This window comes from Buteo buteo, chromosome 18, assembly GCF_964188355.1.
Source record: "Buteo buteo chromosome 18, bButBut1.hap1.1, whole genome shotgun sequence".
NCBI lineage: Eukaryota > Metazoa > Chordata > Aves > Accipitriformes > Accipitridae > Buteo > Buteo buteo.
The window spans coordinates 23,503,183-23,528,100 of NC_134188.1; the positions used below are offsets into that span (position 1 = coordinate 23,503,183).

The window sequence follows — 24,918 nt, forward strand, 5'->3', positions numbered from 1 at the left end:
TGCAGGACATAAGAAAAACCCTCAAGATAAGTGAAGCAAAATACAGTTCTTACCCTCTTTTTACTTTTGTGAAGTCAAAAGCCACTTGTCTATAGGAAACTGCCTTTTCATTCAGATATCTACTATACCGTCTGATAAATGTTGACATGTCATAACCTAAAAAACAAGTTTCAGATGCTTATTACTTACCTAGTCAATTAAAGATCAAGAAACTTACTCTAAATAAAGTGCAAGATACTAACACAACACAGCTTCATTACATTTTGGCCTGATTTTGTATAGTTAATCTGTTACAAAACAAACCATGTATATCATTGTATTCACCATGTAAATCAAACAGACAATACTGCAAATATCTAGAAGACCTGAACTACATAGAAGTTTACACTTAACTTCCTAAGGAAATTACTTCCAAAAGCAAAACAAAGTATTTTTATACAAGTTCTCTCATACGATATAAGTTACTATGAAAAAAATTACATGATGCATTCACAAAGATGCAAACATCAATTCCACAACACATTCTCCCATTTAAAACTGACTAGAGAAAAAAAGGCATTGAAGGAAACATTAAGACATGACAGAAATTTTCCTATGTTAAAGACAGTGGCAATAGGAAATATTTTTATAACTGTCAGTCTAAGGACACAGAATAAGAAAAAGATCTGTTCATAATCTATCCTGAGACCATGGAATTTAAGACTCAATAAAATGAATTAATTTGGTAGACCCTTGGTTATCACTGCGAAGGCTTCTGTCCCCAGGCAACCACTCTGTGTGCCTGGTGTAGTACACTTGTGGCAAAAATTAGAAGCAGCTATATAAAAAGTAATGTAGAAAGTAAGAAACCATGTCAGGAGAGGAAAAAAAAAAAAAAGATAACAGCTACATGTATGATCAGAACTGTACTGAACAGCAGTGTAACAGTTTGGAAGGGTATTTCAGCTGAAAAATCTGAACCAGAGAAAAACTTATTTGCCCATAGAATTAGTTTCAAAGATGGACAGAATGGTCTTTGAACAATTTCCCAAAAAGTTATTTATTTTTTTAGGCACAGTTCTTGTCTCACTGACATGCTGTATCTAATGTACATATGATGCATTTTTTGAAATTTAACTTACTAATCAAAATATACCTCTCCAAATGGAGAAATCTCTTCAGAATCAAGAGGAATACCAAGTCAGATCTGTTTAGCTAAGAAAGCTAGAAGCATTTATAAGTAAGCCTTTCCTAAAAGATGCAACAAATTCCTCCAGCAGACAGCTTCTGCCATGCCACGATAGTATTTTAAATTAAGAAATGCAGTCTGGGGTAAAACAGACAGAAAAATTACCTCTTAAATTACATAGTCCATTAGCGTTACCAAGTTGTATTTACTGTCCCCCAGCACACTACTAACTTTTAATGAAAAAGACACCTTACCTTGCAATCCACTTTTGTCTAGGAAATTGCTCAAATTAAACAATGTGTTTCTGGACGCCAGATACTGGATAAAACGCTAGAAAGGAAAAATGTAAATGCTTTTACTATATTACCAATGAGCTGGAACTGAGGTAACAGTACTAGAAACTCTTTTAATCCAGCTTATGAAATTCAGTTTTTATGCTTTAAGACTGATTTCAGATTTGGAAACTATTACAAAAACTCAGCTAAATTTTCAAATGAAGCTAGTTACTATTTTTTATGTAAAAATCTGTGAACAAAATCAAAGTCATGTAGATATTGCATGAAAGCCTCTGACCGAAAGACTCTTGTTTATTTTAAGCCAGAATATGGAACTGTAAACTCCTGAAAAAAATCACTGCCAATACATTCTCATTTTACATGCTCACAATTGTTTCACTAACTTCAATTTTATAACAGTTGATTTCATTTTACCCATTAGACAAGGCATCTTTGCTCATCATACAATTTTAATAGTACTTAGCTTAAACATGAAAATAAGGTGATATAAAGATTAGTTTGCTTATAAATCAAATGTTAAATAAACATAAGAATCCCTATAAAACGTTAACACAGTATCACACTTAGTACATGTCATTAGTTACACATAATTCTGAATTACGTTTCAGAAAAATGAATGATGCTATTTTCATTTTGTAAAGACATTTCAGATCACTGGCACCATATCTTATTTAGTAAGAAAAATAATTTTGTCTTATGAACCACTGTATAGAGAGCTGCTACAAAAATATACCAATCTTTCATTTGTAATAACATTTTGACAGAGGAAAAAATAGTTCTGATTAGTGTAACATGTACTACCGAATGTTCTTCATTAGCATAAACACATAGGTTACATAGAAAAAACACTGGAAAAGGGTAAAAGCACTCAGTACCTAGCTATAAATGAATTAAGCAAAAGCTGGAGGACCAAACACTTTTCAGTCTTACAAAGGGATTTACAGATTCTCTATAAACTTCTAGACATTTTCATAAGCACTCACTTTTCATGTTCACTGTTCAAGTACTACTTCTAGCTGTGAAAAGTTTCATCTTGAGCAGCAATCTTACCCTCATTACTTCTCTAACACATTTGGCAAGCAAAGCAAAATCTTTGGCAGTTTTATTCTTAAGTGGAAAGTATTTCACAGTGGTCCCATGAAATACCTTTAATTACTGTGAAGCGTATTGGTATCAGTTTAAAATTTATATGACTCAAAGTGCAAGCACGGCAAAAGTGTATAAACCCTATTTTGGAAAGTGTCAATTATCCCAGTGATAATGCTTAAAGTCAACATGAGAAGTTTGCCCTCTTGTGGCTTACTTAGCTTCAAAGTATAGATTTTCACCAAGACCAGAAATACTCCATAGCTGAACTGCAAGAGAAACCAGTATATATATTTTTTAAAACTTAAACTCCTTCACAACACAGCCAGTCAGCCAGAGGAAGCAGTTACATGACCTATAAGAACTTGAATGCAACCTGAAATGAAAAGTTTTGGTTCTCTCCACAAAATCCTACTTGCAATTTTCTAAAGCTTAATTCCAAATTTCATATTTCTAAAGCTTGATTCCAAAGTTCATATAGCTTACATTATACTGACTGTTTGCAGTAAAAAGGAATGTTTACAAACACTTTCCAAGAGAGCCTTAAAGTATAGTTTGTTTTTTTTTAAAAATGCAGAAAATTCAAGTTGCTGCTATGCTTGGCATCTCGAAAATATAAGGCCCCAAAGGAATTCAAGTTGTGGAACAAAAGCTGCTTATTCCTTTTTGTTTAAATTGGGGTTTTGTTTAATTGTTCTACAGTATTTGGTGTTACTTAGATGCTCAGACTCAAAGCCAGCTCACAGGCACACATTTGCCTTCACTGCAAAAGTTTAAGGGGTGATGGTGGAAATCTGCTCAGAATCAAGTTATCTGGGGGAAAAGACCATCTGAATTAGCTAGAGCATGAACCAAAAAATGCTTCCATTTTCAGCTTTCAGAATTCCATTCAAGATAATTTCTGTTGGTTTTGTTTGGTTTGTTTCTTATTAGAATAACACCACAGAAAGAGGTACCTCTAGCATTCAGGACGCTGACTTTTGATTCTAGAATTACCACCTTTAAAGTAGAAACAAACTAAGTAGACAAACATATAATGAGACCTGTGTTCATGCAGAGTTAAGACAGAAAAAGGTAAAAATACAGATCTTCTTACAAAGATAATTAGTAGAAGCATTTAGCTGACATTTATAGGAATGAAGTTCTGTAACTGTTCTCAGATGTATCATTTTTTGTATTACCTCATTTCCATACACCATTAGATGATGGGTTGTGATGAGAGATTTGAAGACCACTACCCAGCTACTGTTGGTAGTTCTTTCAAACAAACTGTCTGCCAGTTGTGGGATGTTCACATTCATCTCATTTGTGCACTGGATTAAATCTGCAATACAGAAATTTTTATTATTATGAGTTCTGTGAAGGAAAATTAATAACATACAAAAAATAAATCAGTACACTCATTTTATATAGTAATATTTTTCTATGAAAACTGAGGGGCTTTCCAGTAAAATAAATTATTTCTTGAAAAGCACCATGGCACTAGTCTAGCACTTGAAAAGCACTAGTCTACCAGAACCTCGTAATACAAAATCCACTCTGCTCACTGCCAAGATTCCTGGTCCTCAATTGCTTTTGCAGTTGACTTAGAAGGTCCTGGAACACAAGTATTATAACGATTTGCACTATCTCTGACTAACAACTCCCAGCTTTCAAACATCTAAAGCATTAATAGCAAAATAATTCTTACATGCTACCATTTAAGCAAGTTTTACTGGAAAATCATGACTAGAATTAATTGTAAATCTCAGATTTCTGGCCTCTTTATGGACCAGTAAACCCTTCTAGACATCAGTTCAATGTGAGTAATAAAAGATTAAAATACTGCTTAGTCTTGATACAATGCAATCAACACCTTCAAAAGGGCACAGGAAACGTGAAGTGAAAAAATGAGCCCCTAGCTACAGAAGCTGACAGATTAATTTAGTTACAAAGCGGGTTGTTAACTGAAAAGATGGTTAGCGGGTTGGCTAGCTAAAACAAAGCTATCCAATTTTTGCTCAACCTGGACTTCCAGTAGACAAGATCTAGTGACTCTTCAAATAGTTGTTAAAAAAAGTTACCCTATCTTTCTTCTAGATTTGCTACTGTCACAACTGTATAACCACGAGGAGCCATGCTTATAATACAACCAATACAATAACATGTAATAATCCAGTAACTTATTTCCAAATGGAGATGAAGGAAGAGATGACTTAAGAACATGATGCTACAGTGATAAATACAACAGAAGCAACTATATTAACATCCAAATGTGATACAACACAGCTTGCTAGCATTCAATACGAAGCTTAAACTTAATGCAACATAGTACTGATGACATTTTACTACTATTGCCACCCCAAAAATAAAACAGCAGTTTTCACTCAAACTGCCAGCCCTGCCAAAGGCCATAGCTCAGTAAGGATCAAGACTTGAGTAAGCCCTATGCCTGCCTGTCTATGGGCTACTAGAGTTTTAACTGGAAACATCCATTTAATCTGAAGGGAAATGTTTAACCTCTGAAGACAGTTTTATACCCTGCTATGAACAATCATTCACCAAGGACTCCTAAAAGACAGGACCCTCCTTCAGCCCCAGAAGCAGGTAAGCATGGCTACCACAAACTCAGAACTAGTATGGTCAGAACTGAAAAAGCTGCTATTTACAAGTTTAATTATTAAAGGAAGCAAGCAGGAAATGATTTGCACATTCAAAATGTAATGAGATGGAGAGATTAGCCATGCCTTTATCTACAAGTAAAACTGTGATGACTTGATGACTACAGGCATTCATGACCTCATTTTTAAGTCAGGGTTATCTATTATTGGGTGATGATTTGGGGCTGTTAAGACAATGCTAGGATATTACTCAGCAAGAGACATGCTCTGAACTGGATCATTAAAACCAAGCCCTGCAGCTTCTTGATCTTCAGGTCTTCCCACCAAAGTAATAACACAAGCAGTTTTGTGCAAGGCTATCTGGCAGGTACGCACATTAAACACAAAGGTATATGCATCACAGGATGTCAAGTCATACATTTTGGTATAAGAGGTGCAAATGCATATTAGAAAGCGAGAACTTCTGTTCTTAGATGCAACATTTACCAACGAGTCAACAGTAACAAAGAAAGAGGTGCCACTTGAAAATCCACCATCTAAAATGACTAAAAAAACTATTCCCATTCTAGATGATATTTTGTGCTGGAAGAAATGTTTTCTGAAACGCCATTGGACTTCCAAATCATGTTTTGGTATCTCTTGCAGTGTGCAAAAGAAAACAGGCTCTGTAACCCAGCAGAAAATCATCCCTCACAGAACTGATGAGTGTTTATGTGAAAAGCATACGAATGAACTTGGGGGAGGGCGGGGGGAGAGGGCAGGCACATTAGGAAGGAGAACTAGTAGTAGCCAACGGGGAGAGAACATAGGCAAGAACAGAAGTAACACTGGCAAGTCTAGCCTTGAATGAAAGGAATTAAATTTGTAAATGCAAACAAGGAAAAGAGTCACTGCGATACCACAGTTACTACAAACTGAGTTTAGCAAAACATGAAGTTTCTTTCTCTGCAAAATGCAGGTTGAACAACACAGATGCTTAATAATCTGGTATATCCTGATACCCCAAAGTGCCTATATCATATACATTTCAGAAAAGTTACGTCTGCCTAAAAGCTTCTTTGAAAGTATTTGCATGGACAATGCTAATTAGATAAAGAAATATTTGCACAGTTAAATCCAGATTAGATCAGCAATTTTTGTGCTAACCGTAGCATAAGAAGCATAGTACAGACGCAGCAGAAGAGAAGACAGTACCCTGCATCCCACACTGCTGCACTGCCTGTTCAGAAAGACTGTCACATATAGTGTTCTTGCTTTTTTATCCTATTCCCACAGACACCCTTCATTAAGTGAGAGGAACAAATATATAATTATTTTCACATCCTACACTTTACACAACTCGTCTCACACCCACCTATGAAAATACTAGCTATGTATTTTGAAACATAAGTGCCCAAAGCAACATATCTCAAGACTGCTCATTACTGGGTATGGTATGAGCAATACCACAGGCAGGTATATAACCAAAGGGCACTGCACTAAGGGGTATAGCTTTAACCTTAGAAAAGAACAAAACCCAACCAAGCAAAAAACAAAATCAAGCAAAAAAGGGTAACCCTTGGTAAAAGTGTGATGACTGTTTTATCTTCCATCTTCTTGTCATAGGAGAGAAGGAGGAGGATTGAATGCTTACTTTCTGTAGTTTTGATGGGGGTAGTAAAGTCACTCTCTTTATTGACCTTCTGCATTAATGCCCACAACACCTCTTAGCTGAAAAGGAACTCCTGGGAAGTACAAACCACCTAAAAGCTGCTAAAACTTCCACAGCATAAGACACACAGCATACAGATATTAAACATTGATCATTGTTTCAGAGGCGGCAGCAGTTAACAAGAATTTTAAGTTAAGCTTGCAGCTGGCTGGGACAGTTGTATGAGGGAAGCTTAGACAGCAATGAATGCAGAGTCATATCCACGGGGATAGCTGGAGACAGCCCAGAAAAAGGCCATCAGGATGGCCAGGGCTTATAGTACATGATGCACAAGAAGCAGCTGAAGGAGGTGGGTTTATTCCATCTGTAAAATGGAAGGCTAAAGGCAAGGAGGGGGAATATAAACGCTACCTTCACAGTCAGATGTTTCTTGGAGGCTCACAGCAGAAGGATGAGAGGCAGCAGTCATGCTGCAACAAGGGAAATTCTTATCAGATTAAGAAATTAAAAATCTTCACAGTGAAAGTTATCAGGCACTAGTGCCCATAAGCAATCAGATCTTTTTAAAGTTTGACATGGTTTAAGCAGGGGGTTTATTAGAGGACCTTCTGAGGTCCCTTCCAACCTAAAGTAATCTACAATTTTATGTACAGTCTATGGAAAGAGAATGAGAAAATGGAGACAGGCAAAACCAAACAAGTGACTTATGAAGTAAGTTAAAGTCCAAAAGAATAGTCCAACAGGAGTATAATTGTGAAGATTTCAAAACCTTAGACGTATTTAAGTGATTGATGAGACTTTTGTTTTGACAATCTCCATTTACCTACCTACACTAAAATCATACACCAAATTTCAGCAGAGATGACAAAACTAGACTTTCCTAAAAAACAGTTCTAGTTTGTTTTTAAATATGGTTTAGTTTCTTCTATTTTTGTTATAACAGTTTAAATTTTTACCACTAAGTGACTTTCACATAATTCAGTTCTGTTTGAGTTTATGGCTTTTTTCCAACAAAGCAAAGATTTTGCAAACAAAGGTCTGGTCTACAGACATTTCAGTAACACTGAAGATTTGCAACTGCACCTCTACAAAAGCAACTGTATTGCCTAACCCTGTTGAAGTTCACTAGTACAAAACATGCAATAAAATACTGCATAATACTCTGGGTAAGAAAAAGAATGTTACTTGCACTCCCAACGAAGATAACTACAGTCTTTACAACTGTTCAGCCTTCATTACAGGAAAGAATCAAACTATTCATTGCTTTACACAATTGATAGTTATAGGTGAGAGAAGTACAAAGGTAGAAAGTACAGTAAAAGTACAGCAAGACTGAAGATTCATATCCAAGAAATGAGCAGCGATCATCTACACAAAGCAGCTACTACAAGGCTATGATGTTCATTTGAAGTACAGCATCTACTCCACACTAGGCATGTAGATGTGGATTAGCCAACCCATGGTAAGTGATTATATGATTCTTAACCCAGAGCAAACATGAGGCAGTCAGGCTAGATGGCAATACATCAAAGGCATCTGCCACAAATTATCCTAGAGAACACGTGTGCTTTCAACATGTGCCTGTGACCTGACTCCTCGTGCAGAACAACCTCATTCTGCACTAAGCAGCCTAAGACAAAGCTATGAAAAACTAGTTTATTTCCCCACAAAAAGATCCATTGGGTAAGATGATCATGTTTTTATGAATTTCTTTCCAGAATCTTACCCATATTAATTTGCAGTAAGACTATAAAAGTTTGGCATGAAAATAGGCTTCACTAACTCAGACTGTATCATTTGCAGTAACCTGAACAGTAAACTGAATGTAAGCCAGAATTATGTACTTCATGTACTGATCATTTCCAATGGTTTAGCTATACCTCTCATTTTGAACAATGTTTCTATCCTTAAGTATCAACCTAAAAACATTTACAAGAACCAGATCTTCCAGGCCAGAAAGTGTGCCCAAACCTCTAGTTACTCCAAAATAAGTCAAGCAACTGTGACAGATTCCCATCTTGCTAATCATTGCTTTTTCATCTACTATACCAAAGATGCTATCTAGAGCGAGCACATAAGAGGTTATATTTTCCAACATGCTGACAGTTGTTTCTTTTTATAATGCGAGAGACAGTATCCATCCAGTAAGCAGGCAAATGAAATATTGATCATTCAACATTAGCAGGCACATACAGTGCCAAGAGTTAAATACATTACGTTCTTCAGTAAAAAAAAAAACAACAAAAAAACCAAAAAAAAACCCCAAAACCATAAAGGGAGAGTAAGGTAAATGACATCCTAGTTAGTTAATTCTTTATTTACACATTCTGTCAGATACAGATGAAATCAACCCCTCATATAATAAGGTTTGGCCAAACACCAAAAAGCCTGAAAATGTTGAACTGCTTTGCCCAGTAGGTCACTCACCCATTCTCTACATTTCATTGAATCTGAATTCATGTTTGATAAAATGACTAAAAAGGTAAGACAATTCTGGTGCAAGATTAGGCAGTTGAGCTTGCCCAGGACAAACTGCTGCAAAATAACTTTTTTTAAACACTTTTGTGGAAATTACTTGGGAATAGAAATTATTCCAGATTACATACTGCCTTCGTAAATTGGGAAGCTACAGCAGAATGAGTGATCAATGGAACAGCATCTCCAAGTAACAGTTGCAATGAAGGAGCTCATTACCCCAATGCTGATGAAAAGAATTAAAGAAAATACGGCAATATATGTTGCTTCCAGATTGGCTAAATTTAGTCTAGAACAGGACCAAAAAAATCTTCAGAATAAGAGCACTTTGCTCTTGATTCACACATGTTTGTGCATATTGTAGTTTTATGAAGTTGACTGGAAAATGATTAGGAAACAAGTACTGCAATCCTGGGAAACAGCTCATATACAATTTTTAGACTAACTACAACTAGAAAATAAAATAAGTCACAGGCCCTGCCAGAAACTCAAGAAGTTTGCTTTGTAAGAATTAGCCCAATTTATTTATTTTAAAAAAGATATTTAAAAACAGAGCTCAAAAATAAGAGCTCCACAAGACAAGCAGACCACTTTACTACCACTCCTGTTTAAATGATCCAGTTTTCACACTGAAGCTATCCAATATGTGAGTGGCTTTGCTCGGATGGCATGTTTTCTTTTGATCCCTGCTAGAGGTACTACTGTAACAAAAACTTAGTGTCCCCCAAAACAGCTTCTTACAGAAATCAGGCCCGTGTTTGACATTCACCCACAGTCACAGAAACTGGTGTCACAAATGCAGGACTGCACCTTAGTGCAAGATTCAATATGGAAATGGCCATCTGAACAACAAAAGGGGCAAAATTTTCCTCAATGTTTATTTTAACTTCAGAGACTAACAAACACTAGAAGTACAAGGCATGATTAAAGACAGGCATGTATACCTTTACCACATTAAACAAATATATGATTTCTCCCAAGCCAACATAAAATCAACATAAAAAAAGACACTACAGATGATTAATCAAGTAAACCATATGTTAACAGCCTGAGCTTACCTATTCAGAATATGCACATACTTAGCTCCAGGTTCAACAGGAGTCTCCAATTTATTCTGTGATCTTCCACAAACACACATTTACACAGCTATGCCTAATAACAAGTCCTATATATGAATAGTTCTTTGATTTATTTTTTTTTAAGATTATTAAAATACCACCCTATTAAATAAAGCAAACAGCTGATTTCTTTGTATCATTACCTTTGGGCAGATCTGCATGTTACATATCTCTGCCCTACCACAAGGTATTGTCAAAGCTTAAAGGTCATTCTGAATAGACTATACACTTTTCAGATAGCATATACAGTTTTATTTCAGATAAACTCAATTCCCAGACAAGGAAAAATACTATGATAAAAGGGATGCATATTTAACCACACACAAATTAAAATTTGAAACATGAAAAATTCTTAATACCCTACTCTTCCAGAATAATCATAATCTAAATACTCTAAAATACAAACTACCAGAAGTTCAGCATGCCAGGAGCATAAGTGAAGTTACCCAACAAACTCTATGAAGCTGTCAGAAAGCTCTCATTTGCTTTAACATTTAGTCTTTTCTTAACAGGATTAAAGCAAAAAATCATTATTAGAATTTAAATACATATTGATGGATCCAAAGTGTAAGCCAAATATGCATCAAATCAAGTTTACCCAATTGGTAAATTTATAACTGAAGCCAAAACACATCGTGAAGCCATTTCTTTTTTAAATATAAAAGGAAACATAAAACATTTATTCAATGAGTAATTATTCTTATGAAATTATGTTCACACAGAGGAGTTCAATGGAACACAATCCATTTAGCACATGGATTAGCTTTCAAACTGAGGAGATAACATGCTAGTGACTGACGTTCTACGTGCATGAGAGAACACTTGTGGCTAATCATTAATGGTGGAATATGGGACACTTTCTACACTTAAAATAATTCTACTGAACAGTGTGCATTTGCTTACAAACAATCTTTTCCCCTTTCACCTATGGCCATACATGGCCATAGTACACGGATTTTAATGCAGTGCTTGAGATTTTAAAAGCTATTGATACAGGATCATTTTTTCCTCTAGGGGAGCAGTTTCTCCAAAAGACAGAACATTCAAAGCTGAAACACTTTCATTTCATTACGCTTTTGAAAATCACATACAGTGGTGAAAATTCTGGTGTCTCCACTTAACCCAACAGCTGAAGCAAAAAAGCCCCACCACACCATATAGCTGTCTGCTCTGCTAAGGCTCAAGATCAATGCCCTTCTCTAGCTGTACAGATTTCAATTCATACTTCACAATTCCCAAGTTATACCACTTTCCACTATGTTAGGGTCTCATTTTCTTATGTTAATACTTCTCACTCCAGAGAAATATTTGATCACTGGAACAGAGCAACAAATGTGAGGTGTTCCCTCATTTGGTAAGCAATCTTAACTGAAACAGAAATGCTGACTATAAACATCTGTTGCACAGTTCCACAGGTAAGACATTACCAAGGGGTGGATGAGAATGTCAGCAGGGACACAACTGTTTCCCACATGATGACACACTGTAGCAGCACCTACTGTGTTTAAGAATTAGGTGAAAAATTTCAAAGATCAGAAGTCAGCAAATTTGCACCAAATTGGTTAACGATCTGAAGTGATCGGGATTATGCCGATAGGAAGTTTGCCACTAGACAAAAAATTCCCTCCTTTGATTTTGTGTTAGGAATACATTTACAGCAAGCACTAGTGGAGGTGTAAAGTTTAATTTACTATTTCTAAAGAAATTTTATGGGTTTGGGATTACTTCCCCCCAACCCCCAAAACAGCTAACATGATCTATGTACCCATGTTGACTTTAAATAGACCTGTCACATGTTCTGGCAAGGCACATATGCCTGCCACATCTTTCCTTTCCAGGAGGACATGGAAAAGCGTTACGCAATAGGGAAAATAGGTGTTATTGAGGAAAAAACAAACAAACAAACAGACATTCCAGTTAAGTTAACGGAACATTTGACAGCAAATCTCAAACGCAGCAGAAACTGAATTGCAGCTGCAAGTTTTCCATGGTCAGTTTTTACTCTGTCATTTGCTGAACTAAGAATTTCTGTTTAGCCTGGGTGGTTTGTGTTAAGTTTAACATGAAAGATTAGAATTACCTAATCTCTCTATATTAGATCTTTTTCTAGTTGCATTATTTTCTTCAAATTTCCGCAACAGATCATCTTCCTACCTTGAATAGGAGGCAAGCCAAGATAGTCCCTTGTTTTCAAACATCCAATATAAAGTATCAAGGAGAAGAGTTTTTCAACTGGCTGCTGATGACAAGTATTTTGGATTATGGGAGTTATTTTTTCCACTCACCTTGACAAGCTGATTATGAAGGTAACAAGCACTTATGATATTTCTTATTCTAATTTTATCCAGTTTCAAAAAAAAACCCCAAACTTGAAATTACTTCACAAATACATACCAGTTTTATTTGAAAAGTTTATGAACTCTAGCAAAACCTCTTGAAAACACTTATAGAACATTTAACATGTACTCCTCTTCAATATTTAAACACTAGAGAATTTAGCTGTGCCATGAAAGCATTTTGGAAACTTATAGAAAACAAAAGAAATCAGAAATACTAAAATAAGAATGAAATACAGAAATTGGCTGTAAAATCAAGTATTAAAATCTATTTCTACAGATTAACAGTTCTGATGACAGCGAACCCTAACACATTCAAATCTGATTCTACACATTCCAATTGACTTTTTAAACCAAAATAAATTAATGTATGCATATGGTAAATTTCTAAATAATTTCCCACCTCTTCCATAGGTGATGTCCTTATTCAAACATGGAAAATAAGATTAGAAAGCCCCTGGATATAAATAAGTAATTTTCACTAAAGAACCAAACAATCTGTCTAAAAACTATAATCAAAGTAGTTTTGAACATGAATTCAAACATGCAAAATTGTCAATTTTTTAAAATTTATTTCTTCCTCAGATACGTTTGGTAACTGCAAATGAAGCCGTGCCAAAACAAAGAAACCCCAAATGGCATACTTAAGTGATTAAGCTAGAAAAAGCGAATGATGTTAAATTTCAGTCTGAGCCAGTAAATGACATTTAATCTGATGGAAGAATATTATGTAACCAGCATGTATTTGAAAACTAAGCAATACTTAAATGTTCTCACAATTACCAGAAAATACCTACATTTGCAGTTTAAAACAAAATATGCCATAAGCAGTATTTGTTCTGAATTTAGTTTTGTTTCTCTTCTGAATAAACCCACTTGTACCAAACTGCTTTACTAGAAGGAGTTTTCTACAGCAAAATTCCCAGTGGCTTCACCCAAGTCGCCTCGAGTGGGGGACAAGGAAATCTGGACCACACATTGGTTATAATTAACAATAAAAATTCCAGCTGAAAATTCTTCCTCTGTATATAACGTTATTCTAAGAGCTAGATACACTGACTCAGGAAATAATTTATGGAAGAGTTAAAGAAATCTGAGAAGACCCACTCTGTTCAGAGCTTTCCATGTTTAAAAAGGAATGTGATTTAATCTTATTTATATTAGATAAGCAGGATAAAAAAGGCAGAAAGCAGGTTTAATATAATGTAGAATAACTTGTTCTACAGCCAACAATTTATATTTTCATTTCATCAAGTTGCATCTTGTCTTTTCTTCGAATTCAAATAAGACTATCATGTTCTCTTTCCTACCTAAAACTGCTATTTCTAATTGCAATTCTTAGAAACTACTTTAAATCTCCAACAGTAACCCTGTGAACTCAGCAGTACTGCCTCAGGTACCTCTAACTGTCTAGATTTACCCTTACAGCAACTCTTTGACTAACCTTTACTTCTTACGTTTGAGAACTGTAAAAAATTATTACAATACTTTCAGTGAAAAATACAGGTAAAAACGGGTTCAGCTGGGCAACCGCTTCAACGAAAACTTCCCTGAGTAACTATCAAAACTCATCAGCAAACAAAGCATCAATAAATGAAACAGTAAAAGAAGTTAAAAATAAGGGACGCATAACTCAAACCAATAGGTAGTCACATTGACAAACAACTTGGTTTGGTTTTGTTTTTTTTAATTTTTCATCTTAATTCCCACATAAAGGTAGGTGCCAAATTACCATTTTGAGCCATGATTCATAATGATTATTCAAAGTCTTCCCTAGTTACAAATACTGCGGAAATGACAAGTCTGGCTAAGCTACCTTTACAAAATCAATTTCTCAAGACATAGCAGAACATTGCTTCCCAAATAATTTCTTACATTTAAACTTGCTGAGTACCCCCATCATGCTTTAAAGGCTAACATTAAAATACTGCTTAATTTTGTCTCAACAGCTCCAGCCACATACTGTAAATACAATACTCTAACTTCAACTACATTTGTCTCATTAATCCAGAAACAGTTACAAGCACAATTACACAAGTGTTAACTGTACAATGATGGCACATAAACAAGTTAGAGCAGTTTAGAAACTGAATATACCAACACCACAATCCTTCCTCTTATCTGCTCATCTAATCCGATACATTTCTCCTTGGAAAAAATGACAATTTTAAGCTGTTCCATTCACCCTGCAAGCATCACCATGTTACACTTCCAGACAAGAGAAGTTGCTGGTATTCTGTTAAGCTCAATTTAAGAAAATAACCTGAATTACCAGATCATCATAGCAGAATGAATAAAATAAGTTATACATACTTAGGATCACTGAGTTATAGAATAATTCTGCATAAAAGCCATCAACACAATGGAAAAACACTGTTGTCTGTAAACTACTTCCTTAATGAAATATTTTTCTTTCGATGTTTCCTAACTTTCCAGTCATCTTAATTCAGCTGATCTCCTCTGGATTCTCTACAGTTTCACTAATATTTTGGGGGGTTTTGTTTGTTTGTTTGTTTTTTTAAATATAGTGCCCCAAGCTGGATACTGAAGCTCCTCAGCACCAAATATAATCGAAACAACTTTGTCCCATAATACAATCTTCTATAGACATACAGAAGGACGCCCATCTTTCCTGCAGCCTCACATTGGTGGTTTATAATGAAAATGAAATGAGCCAAAGCCTCTTGTAGTGCTGCCACACTTCCAGATAATTCTTTTATACACTCAACTTTGACACCTTCCTTACCCATTTAGAAATTTGCACTTAAAAGCATTCATGGAGTACTACTCCAATTTATCAGCGTAACTTTGTCTTCTAATCTTGGTCTGAAGAGCAGCTGCAAACTTTCCCACCACAATGCTATTCTCTGTTAACACATGGTATATTCCAACATAAGAGTTATTAATAAAAAAGCATCATTAGAACCAGATATGGACATATTCTCCACTTTAAGTATCCTCCAATTTGATGGCAAAGTGATGCAAGCAGCCTATATTGAAGCAGTTCTCCCATGCACTAGTTAGTTTGAGAGTCATGCAGAAAAAACACACCAAAAAACCATGTTTGTTACCTGCACCCATCAAGATCAGTTGTTGTAATGGGAGAGAACTATCTTTGTTAAAATCTTAAAATATTAAGCAATACAAAGCATCTAAAAGATGTTATCTTTCTAAAGATTAATCTTCCAGGTCCTCTCTTCTCCCTACAATTCCTTTTTGCCTGCTGTTCTTCAGTATTCATATTTTCTTAGAGACAGACGCCAAAAATTTAAGTAATTATTTAAGCTAGAATCAGAAATTTCATTTCAGAAGATCTTTACCAGGTCCTGCCAATTTGTATTCAACTAACATAAGTAAATATTCCTTAGCATAGTTTTCTAGGAGGAAAGAAAAAAAAAAAGCATTCCTTTCCTCTTGTAAAGAGTAACTGTATTAAATACCTGGTCACAATTATCTCTTGCAAAGCTTAAAGAAAAAAGGCCTGTTGATGTTTGAGCCATCTCAGTATCATTTTCTCCCCTGTTAGACAGGCATGTTTTTAAGTTAATTATTATGATAGTAAAGGTTATGGATCTCTGGAGTGGACGCAGCATACTGGCAAAAAAAATTCTTTAGATGAATCAGTGATTCCAAATCTTTCTGCAAAAGAAGTGTTTTGACACAATGAAGTACATCTCCACTAGGGATTTTTGCTGGGATTGTTTTTTTCATCACAGCTTTTTTAGTATGTTATTTTAAAGAATGAGTTATAAGTTCTTTTCACTACAAAAATAGACATTTTTATTACAAATCCACCACACAGAGATAGTTTTTAAGCACACGTACATAGTGATGTTGTTTATATATGGTGAAGTCATGCTCAATGAATACAAGCTAAAATGTCCAAAGAAAAGGAGCCACAGCCTATATTGGGCACAAAATGTGAACAGCCATTCCCAACTAATGCTCATACCAGCAGAGGATTCTGTTAGCTCAGCCTACACCAAATAATCCATGGCTTATTAGAACTGTTTTGGCTGAGGATGTGAAAGCCTGACTTTGAATCTTTTCATACTTTGAAGTGATAACATTGCTCTCATTCTACATACCATGGAAGCAGTTTGAAAGACCTCTCAAAAATTATAATCTCCCACATGTATTGAAACATGTATGCCAAGTTTAACAAGTTTAAACTAGGGGGAGACCTACCAGCATGAATGATCCAGGTCACAAAGATAAAAAACTTTCTGCCAAACACTATTGTCAAACTTTTTTCCCCGCACACCATGTATGCATACATTGTTTGTAATTTTCAAAAAGTTTGTGAACTTCTAATCGTCTGTATTTCACATAAAGAAGAGATGGATGTATAAGATTACTTGTAAGATTTTTTCCCACTCAAATTTAAGTAAGACTTCTTATGACAGGTTTTCAGATATTCAAGTATTTTTTTTCTGATAAAGCATTATCCTTGCAGAGTTCCAAGTTTTATCGCTATTGCATTACTCAAAAGACTTTAAGTTCTTCCTCTAAACAAGATGACAAATCAACTACTGCTTCAGCACCCTAAGGCTGAGAAATACGCAAGACATGCTAAAACTACTGAATACTTTTGCTCTACTTTCAATTCCTACACTACCTTTCAAAAGCATTTTATCACAAAATCTAGTCCAAAATAAGTATTAGCTCCCACACATAAACTAGCACATTATTCCCACTGAAAAGTATCTGTAAACTTAGAATCTTGATCCTATCTTTACAAACATGCTTAATAATGAGCCTATGAATCATATTCTAAAAGTGATTCTTGATTACAAGATGAAAAATGCCTGTATCGGCCAACTAACATGACAATTCTTGCATAAGCAGTACATTCAATCTGAGTATTTAACTCATTGGCCTATTTAAACCAGGGAGAAACAAATATTCTTTTTCACTGATCATGTGCTAGCTTCAATGCATTCATGAATAAAGTTATGAATAGTTATTTGTTCAACATTAAGTCAGTATTTTCAGAGTGCATAACTGCAAACACTTGAGGATGCATCCACTTTTTTAGGTTCTGATGAGCTAGAAAGCAGGTACATACCTTAAGGGTTCTGTATAAGCAGCGCTGTTAGAGAATACATTAGGACAGGTGGCTGGGCAGGCTTTGATTTTGAATGACAGCCATCTGATTCAATATTGAAATAAATATTTAAGTTTAATAGAGTATAATATTAATTACTATATTAAATATTATAATAAATATTTAAGTATCCAATATAATATTTATAGTGTGGACAGTCATACACGTGGATGGATGGAAGCACAATGAACTGCATTATCTGAAACATTTCTATTTTGATGAAGACTAATTACTTTGAAAATTGTATAGCTTTAACACTACTTTTATCTCCTACTACAAACATGAAGCCATTTTAAGCAAACAGTCTGCATACATGCAAGTTTATCCTTTGATTTTACCTTAAGGCGCATAGAGAAGGCTCATAACATGGTTTATAAGTACCTGAGAGAGATCAGTATGTGATGCCAAAGGTATTAAACCTCAGGTCTCCTCACCACCACGTATACATTGAATGTGTTACCACGCTGTCCTCTATCTTTCTCTCCGACATGAATAGTGCCCAAGCCACCTGCCTTTGCATACTGTAAATTGTTGGTTATAGCACGCACTTACAGCCCTTTCCTTCTGCTCCAAAGGAACTTAGTCTGCAAATACTCCATAGCTATTACACCTCCATACAATAAAAAGAAGTTGCGCTAATGGACATGTGTTGAAAACAAGACTTGTGAAACACGTGTAAAGGCTGCTGTTGCATTGCCAACAGCATGCAACCAATCCTTGCAGATTGCTCTGGAATACCTCCTAGGCTCATGCAAAGTACTAACGCAAATGCCCTTACCTAGCAGCTTGCACATTATTGTAGCCCAGCCTACTGGAACAGAGAAGCCATTTTGTCAACAGCAGACACTGCAGAACAAAAAAAATCCTCAATGAGCACAACTCTACAGTTGTTTTGCAGCAAGACGACTTTTATTTTTTCAAAAAGGTTGGCCTTTAACGTAACTACGGTTCACTTCAGTATCTAACCCTCCTCAATTCTGCAAAGAACTCCTGATCTCAATTTGTGGGATTAAGTCACACAGTCATCAATGCCACCATTTGTAATATAGCTAAATGGCCTGTCTTCAAAGCTTCCAGTCCCAGAGCTCACCTGGTCCATATGGGATTCAAATCAAACCTGTTAAAAAGTATACCCAAAGGCAGCCAAAGTACCTATGCCACCTTCCACCATATGTGACTTCCTTAATCCTGCATTACAGAAAAAGAGACAACACACCTGACATCACGAACAGCACATTTTGTCAGGAAACACCTCTAGCACAGTTTCTAAATATATGTAACTTCTGAATATACAAAGTATTCACACAAGTGTAATTTAGGTTTTTCTTAGATGTTTGCAGCAAATGTGTGCCATCACTCTACAGCATAGTGAAACCACAATCAAGCGTTAGCGCAAGCCTGACCTCCTGCCACCACATCTCACTAAACAGATTTTCAAACCAAAAAGTTCTCCTGCTCTTTGTTATTTTAGAAGTAATCACACACATGTAATTCACATTATTTCCCTTTGAACAGCACCATTTGGTGCATCTTTTAGAATAAAGTGATGTGGAAGACTGTGTGAACATGTTACCAGAAGAGTCAGGAGGTAACCTATTTGTGAAGAGGTTATTCTCTCCCATTTTAAAAGAAGGCTTCGGAAATTAGATTTCCTTCTAGACAGAATCTAATTCAGAGCGAGAACAGCACATTTTTCCTGAATCTGTTTGGGAGCTGTCAGGAGACATGTATTTGAGTTAAAGGAGTTATGCCTCTGTATTTGCCTACCTCCATCGGTGCTGAAACTGCAGATGAAGATGTGTATATCCACCTCCATACAGCAAAGCTTTCTGGTCAGACTATGACCTTCTCAGCATCAGAGATTTTCCAGTTTCTAGAAAGCACTCATGCCAAAACACATCTTCTACTATGCAGCCTCCCAGACTGTGTAATGCCTGCAGCACACTAAGTGTACTGGTGTCCTCAGCAAACCAGAAATTATATAGGACAATAAATTCAATGTAATTGTAAAAATATTTAAATGCTTTGTAGGACATATTCCTTGGCAGATACCATCCTCTACAGCTTCACCTACAGTAAAGGGCTGCCCGGTTAATTACTGGGGAACAAAAAAAAAAAAAAAATTGAAAAATTACAGACATATAGTTTTATGGAAATAATGCCTTCTTTTGTCACAGGTTCATGCTAGTCTGTTGTACAAAATAAGATGTACTGTCAAGAGATTCTAGCATTGATTAGATTCAAGGTATGAATAAACTTTACACACATCATGCTATAATCCAGCTATGCAATATTTCCTATTTTGTGTGGAAAATCTGCATATCTTACTTTTTTGTTGATCTCTCAGGAAGTAACTACAGCAGTGCCCTGTCAGATGATTGCTTACTGTTTTAGCTGACTAAACAGAGCTTAACAGGTCTTAACGAAAACTGTAGTTCTGATTTAAGAGCTTATAAACCATGACATAAGTAGTAGTCCAACAAAAGTGGAAAAAGGGGAAAAGTGGGGAAAACAAGGCAAAAATTAAGAAAGTCACACTGCTAGTAAGCGACAAAACAAAATACAGATTTCCTGAGGGAGTTTTGCTGAGGAATACTTTTTTTTTCCTGCAGTTTCTATAAAAGAAGCTGGTCAACCCCAAAATAATAACCCTCAAGATTTTACCAGAAGAGTTCTTTCTCCACTGACAATGCAGGGGCAACAAAAACACTTGCCCAAAGCTTGCTGCAAAACTTTCCTTACTAAATCTCAGTTAACAGAGTAAGGAGGAAAGCAATTTAAATTATTTGCCTATTATATCATACAGTGCGTTTTCTTAAAGAAAAAAATTCTTGACAAATTATCTGAATGTGCAAAGCAGCTAATCCTCAAACTTCAAATATTTATCATTCAATGAAAATCAAACACCAACCTTCTACAAAGTGACTGGCAGAAAAATCACACAGCACAGGTTTACACAGTTGGGTACTTGGGCTAGTATCTCAGAGATCAAACAGGCTAAGTTTTGTACTCCCTGATGTTATACAAAACAGTCTGAATACACAGTTTTGCAGAATGTGTCTGAGATTTATCTTTATGCTGAAAAACTGAAAGAAAAATAGTCGGCTTTGTAACAAAGCATGGGGACTGAGATGATAGCATAAAGTCTGAAATTAATTCTAGACATAAAATTGTGAAATTGTGTTGCTTTCTTTCTATTGCTCTTTCCCCTAAATCTCACAAGTGACTTCTTTATGTGAAAGGCCATCTACATACAAGCCATCTCTATATGGCTTCTGTCTACTCCTAAGTGGGACTAATCTTCATTTCTCCCAGCAGGAACAGGAGAAAGAAGCATAATGAAAAAACATGAAGCTGCTCCTTCCATGCTCCTTCCACCAAAAATATATTTGGTGACGTGCAAAATTCTAGTAATTTTGGTTAAAAAAAAAGTGTCACTACTTTCTAAATTAACACTTTTTTTAAAGCAACTAAAATTCAAGATACCTGGATCAAGAGTACTTCTTGCAGCCATTTTAATGACAGCTCCATCAATTCCATACCACCTATTTCACATTTTGCACTTTCAAAGTAGGTGAACTCATTAAAGGAGATTTATCACCGACAGCCACTTTCATACCTTTTCTTTTGGCCAATACAGGATCAGATTTTGACACAAACTGTTAGCAAACTGAATAAAACAGAGCACCTGTGCTCAAAGAAAAAAAAAAATCACCTCTGTCCCCCATCAACACTCAGGTATCATCACAAAACTGTTTCAACTGACACTCAACTGTGCAGCTCTCCCATGAAGGAAGGCAGTCAAGTAAAGGAACAGCTAAAATCCTCCATGCTATTAATAGAAATGTTGGAAATGCCTGCCTAATTTAGCTTTTACTTCCTTCTTCAATTCAGAATAACATCTCCCATGAGATATTTGGAGCTCCCCAAGCAAACAAAACTCATCCTGGCTCATCCCAAGTACAGCTTCAACGCACATTTGAATAGCACCCTTTTACAAGGGCACAATAGCTAAAGGTTCAATACCATCCTTTACAGTCCATGTTATAGCTGCTCAGACTAAAAGTTTTAAAATATACTGTGAGACAGGTTAGGGTGAAGCAGGAATGGTCTTCACTGAGCATGAAGAGTGAGAACAAAGTTTTATTTTCCAGCACCATATATTAAGCTTTACTGATTTTCAGTAGATAAAGCAAAGGACCTTATAAAGGGGAACCCACCTGCTTGCAACAATGCTGTTATGTCTGAATTCCATAAATCCAGATCAGCTCCTCCCCTCATCCCCCAGTTTTAGACATCATCCGTGAGCACTTTATTAGTGACCATGTGGTTATCAAGTTTCACAAAGTTTTAGAGCAAACATGGAGCTTCAAACTCTTAAGTTTGAAACTGGACTGGTAAGGGAAGTTGTACACAGAAAGAACTACATATCCCACAGCTTTCAGACAGGAATTTCTGTATTTACCATGCACAAAGACATGTCCCTATCACAAACAGCCTCTAAGATAAACTAAAGCCAAGAGCAGAAGTAAATAACATCTGCCTTTTGGTCCTCAGTAAAAGGAAAGATTACTTCAACCAGATTCTATCTTTAAAATAAAATTGTTTCATGAAGAAAAGCTCTAACAATGCAAAATATAGTTATTCCATTTGCTTCCAAGTAAGATTTGTTCACTGGTTAAAACCTCAGAGAGCTAAAAAGAATATGGAGCTACAGTAAAACTAGGTGTTATAACATCCTGTGTCAGCCCTACTACATACCAAGAGGCTGACCACATTCCTGTCTACGGAGGCTCCTCATTAACAGTTTAAAATAAGGACAAAAGTATCTCCTCTAATGCACTGTATTTTACTTACAGATAATTAAATATGAAGAAAGTCTCCTCACAAAATAACTGTGTGTAAACAAAAAGCAAAAACCAACAAAACAAAACAGAAAATCAGTCCCTGGATATGTAAGAGCTTCAAATTCATAACAATGCAATTCCAAACATCAGAGGTTGAACCTAACTGTGCTGTTCCCCAGTACTTGAGAACTAACACAAAAGCTTCTCTAGATTTCCATCCACTCACATGCCAAATTCAGCACTGAAACAAAATTCACATATTCCATATTTTTAATGGAAAGTAATTTGCTAGGAAATTTACTTAATTTATTTTTTAGCTTTAATTACATTTGATAGGTTTAATAATGCTACTGTTGTGACAATGTATTCCAACAGAACAGATCTGGAAGAAAGTTTGAGATGGCTCTCTATTAACTATCAAGAACTTAAAAATAAAAGTCAGTATCCAGACCATCATTTCCCACAGAGTAGTGTGCTAGTCCTTGTGTTTCTAACCATTTACAGCCAGGAGTTCTGCATCTTGAGCTTCTCCATCAGACAGCTAATCAAATGCAGCAACTTACTATGCATTTCATATCCTTGTTGTAAATAAGTACAGCCCAGGAATGCAAAAGTGTTGATATTTGGTTTCCATTAACTTTTCTTTCATTCCTATGATTAAAATCCACTTCACATATATTTTTCATACTCTAAATTTTCTTCTGCAATGCTGTACTGTGACATTCGTGACTGAAATGCAAGCACTCCAGGGAGAAATAGCTCTTATTGAATTTAACACAGGTTATTAATATATTACAGAAAATTTTATTAAAAGGGTAATAAATTCAAATTCAGTAATTTGAATAAAACCCAGCTAATTAGAGCATGTCTATATCAATGAAAGCAGTGACATGGACTGTCACCCTGAGAATTAATTCTAAATTAAAATCTACCTAAGGATTACGGTGTATTTCTAAATAATAAACAAACTTGGTTGTCAAGAGGAAAAAAATGAACACAAGGATATTGTTCCAAGGCATTTTTTCCTGTTTATCTGTAACTGTGATTTGAACAGTACTAGTTATAGCTCATGATGAATAAAAAGTAATTTAACTGCAAGTAAAACACCTGAATTTCACCCCTAAAACTTACAAACTGACACAATCACTTATGTAAATATTAAACTTAAGTACCCCTTGTAAGACAGAAAAGGATGAAGGCATTTCATAAGTAAGCTAGACTCTATGAAACTAGCTTTACAACAATACAGAAATGAAGAATTGCTTTGTGAACTACAGCTGTAGGTAGCTGCTGTACATAATGAAGTAAATATTCCTGGCAGACTGATTTTGAAATGGAAGTTATTTTTAATCTCTTCATAACAATGTATTTGCTGAACTATGAACACCAATGGGCTCTGGCAAATAGAAAAAGGGACAGAATTAAATCTAATCGAATTACACCACCATTCTCAGTATGGTCGTATAACCATCATAGTAGTTTAAACAACTTTTAACATTTCACATCAAAAATGAGGTCAGGTCAAGAATACAGAGTTGTGGATCAGAAAAATTCATGAAGTTTCAAATGGGTTGCAATGATGGCTGCAACTATGATGGCAATACTGGGGAGGGGGGAAGGGAATAAATCAAATTCAAGTGTGGCCCAATTTCCAATTAATTATCAACCTATTTGTCACCAAGAACAGAGATACCAGCCAAAAAGACCAAATGCAACTGCAAACAAATGTAGGTAAAATGCTGATGTGATTTCTGAACACATGGGGAGAAGGGGGGAAGTGGGACACAACACTACATAACAAAATCAAACCCCAAAACAAAAAGCACACACCTGAAAAGCAGGAGACAGGTACAGAAACATTGCCATATCACATTACAGCTCATTATCCATCCCAGAAGAATCCAAACATTGCCAACAGCAAAGCAAGTTACAAGCAGCCCGTAAGAACGCCAAAGAACATGAAGACACCTACTTCTATCTTTTGATAGCCAAGAAACCCAATCTTCTGATTTGGCAGATAAAGCAACAAATCACAGAGCTGCTCTGAATGGATTTACTGCCAGATTAAAGGCATAGAAAAATCTAATAAAAATAAAATCCCCGATACTTAAAACATGTTCACTTCTGTTTGTAACCTGAGTTTAGTTTAAAACTTTGTATGTTATCCATTCTGGGTCTTGAAATCCACTTTGCTATTGTAACTTTAGAAACTTATGCCACGCAGCTGAATACCA

The 24,918-nt window shown here is 35.6% G+C and overlaps 1 protein-coding gene across 5 annotated transcripts in view; it reads right to left on the reverse strand.

Moving 5' to 3' along the window:
- Positions 1-24,918, reverse strand: part of PICALM (phosphatidylinositol binding clathrin assembly protein) — a 69,599-nt gene that overhangs the window by 37,270 nt on the left and 7,411 nt on the right. For all 5 annotated transcript variants that reach the window (XM_075050162.1, XM_075050159.1, XM_075050158.1 and 2 more), the window contains exons 2-4: positions 3,732-3,874; positions 1,423-1,498; positions 54-156 (exon numbers count right to left, since the gene is read on the reverse strand). In XM_075050162.1, coding sequence (XP_074906263.1) covers positions 54-156; positions 1,423-1,498; positions 3,732-3,874 — 322 coding nt within the window. The remainder of the gene's footprint in view (positions 1-53; positions 157-1,422; positions 1,499-3,731; positions 3,875-24,918) is intronic.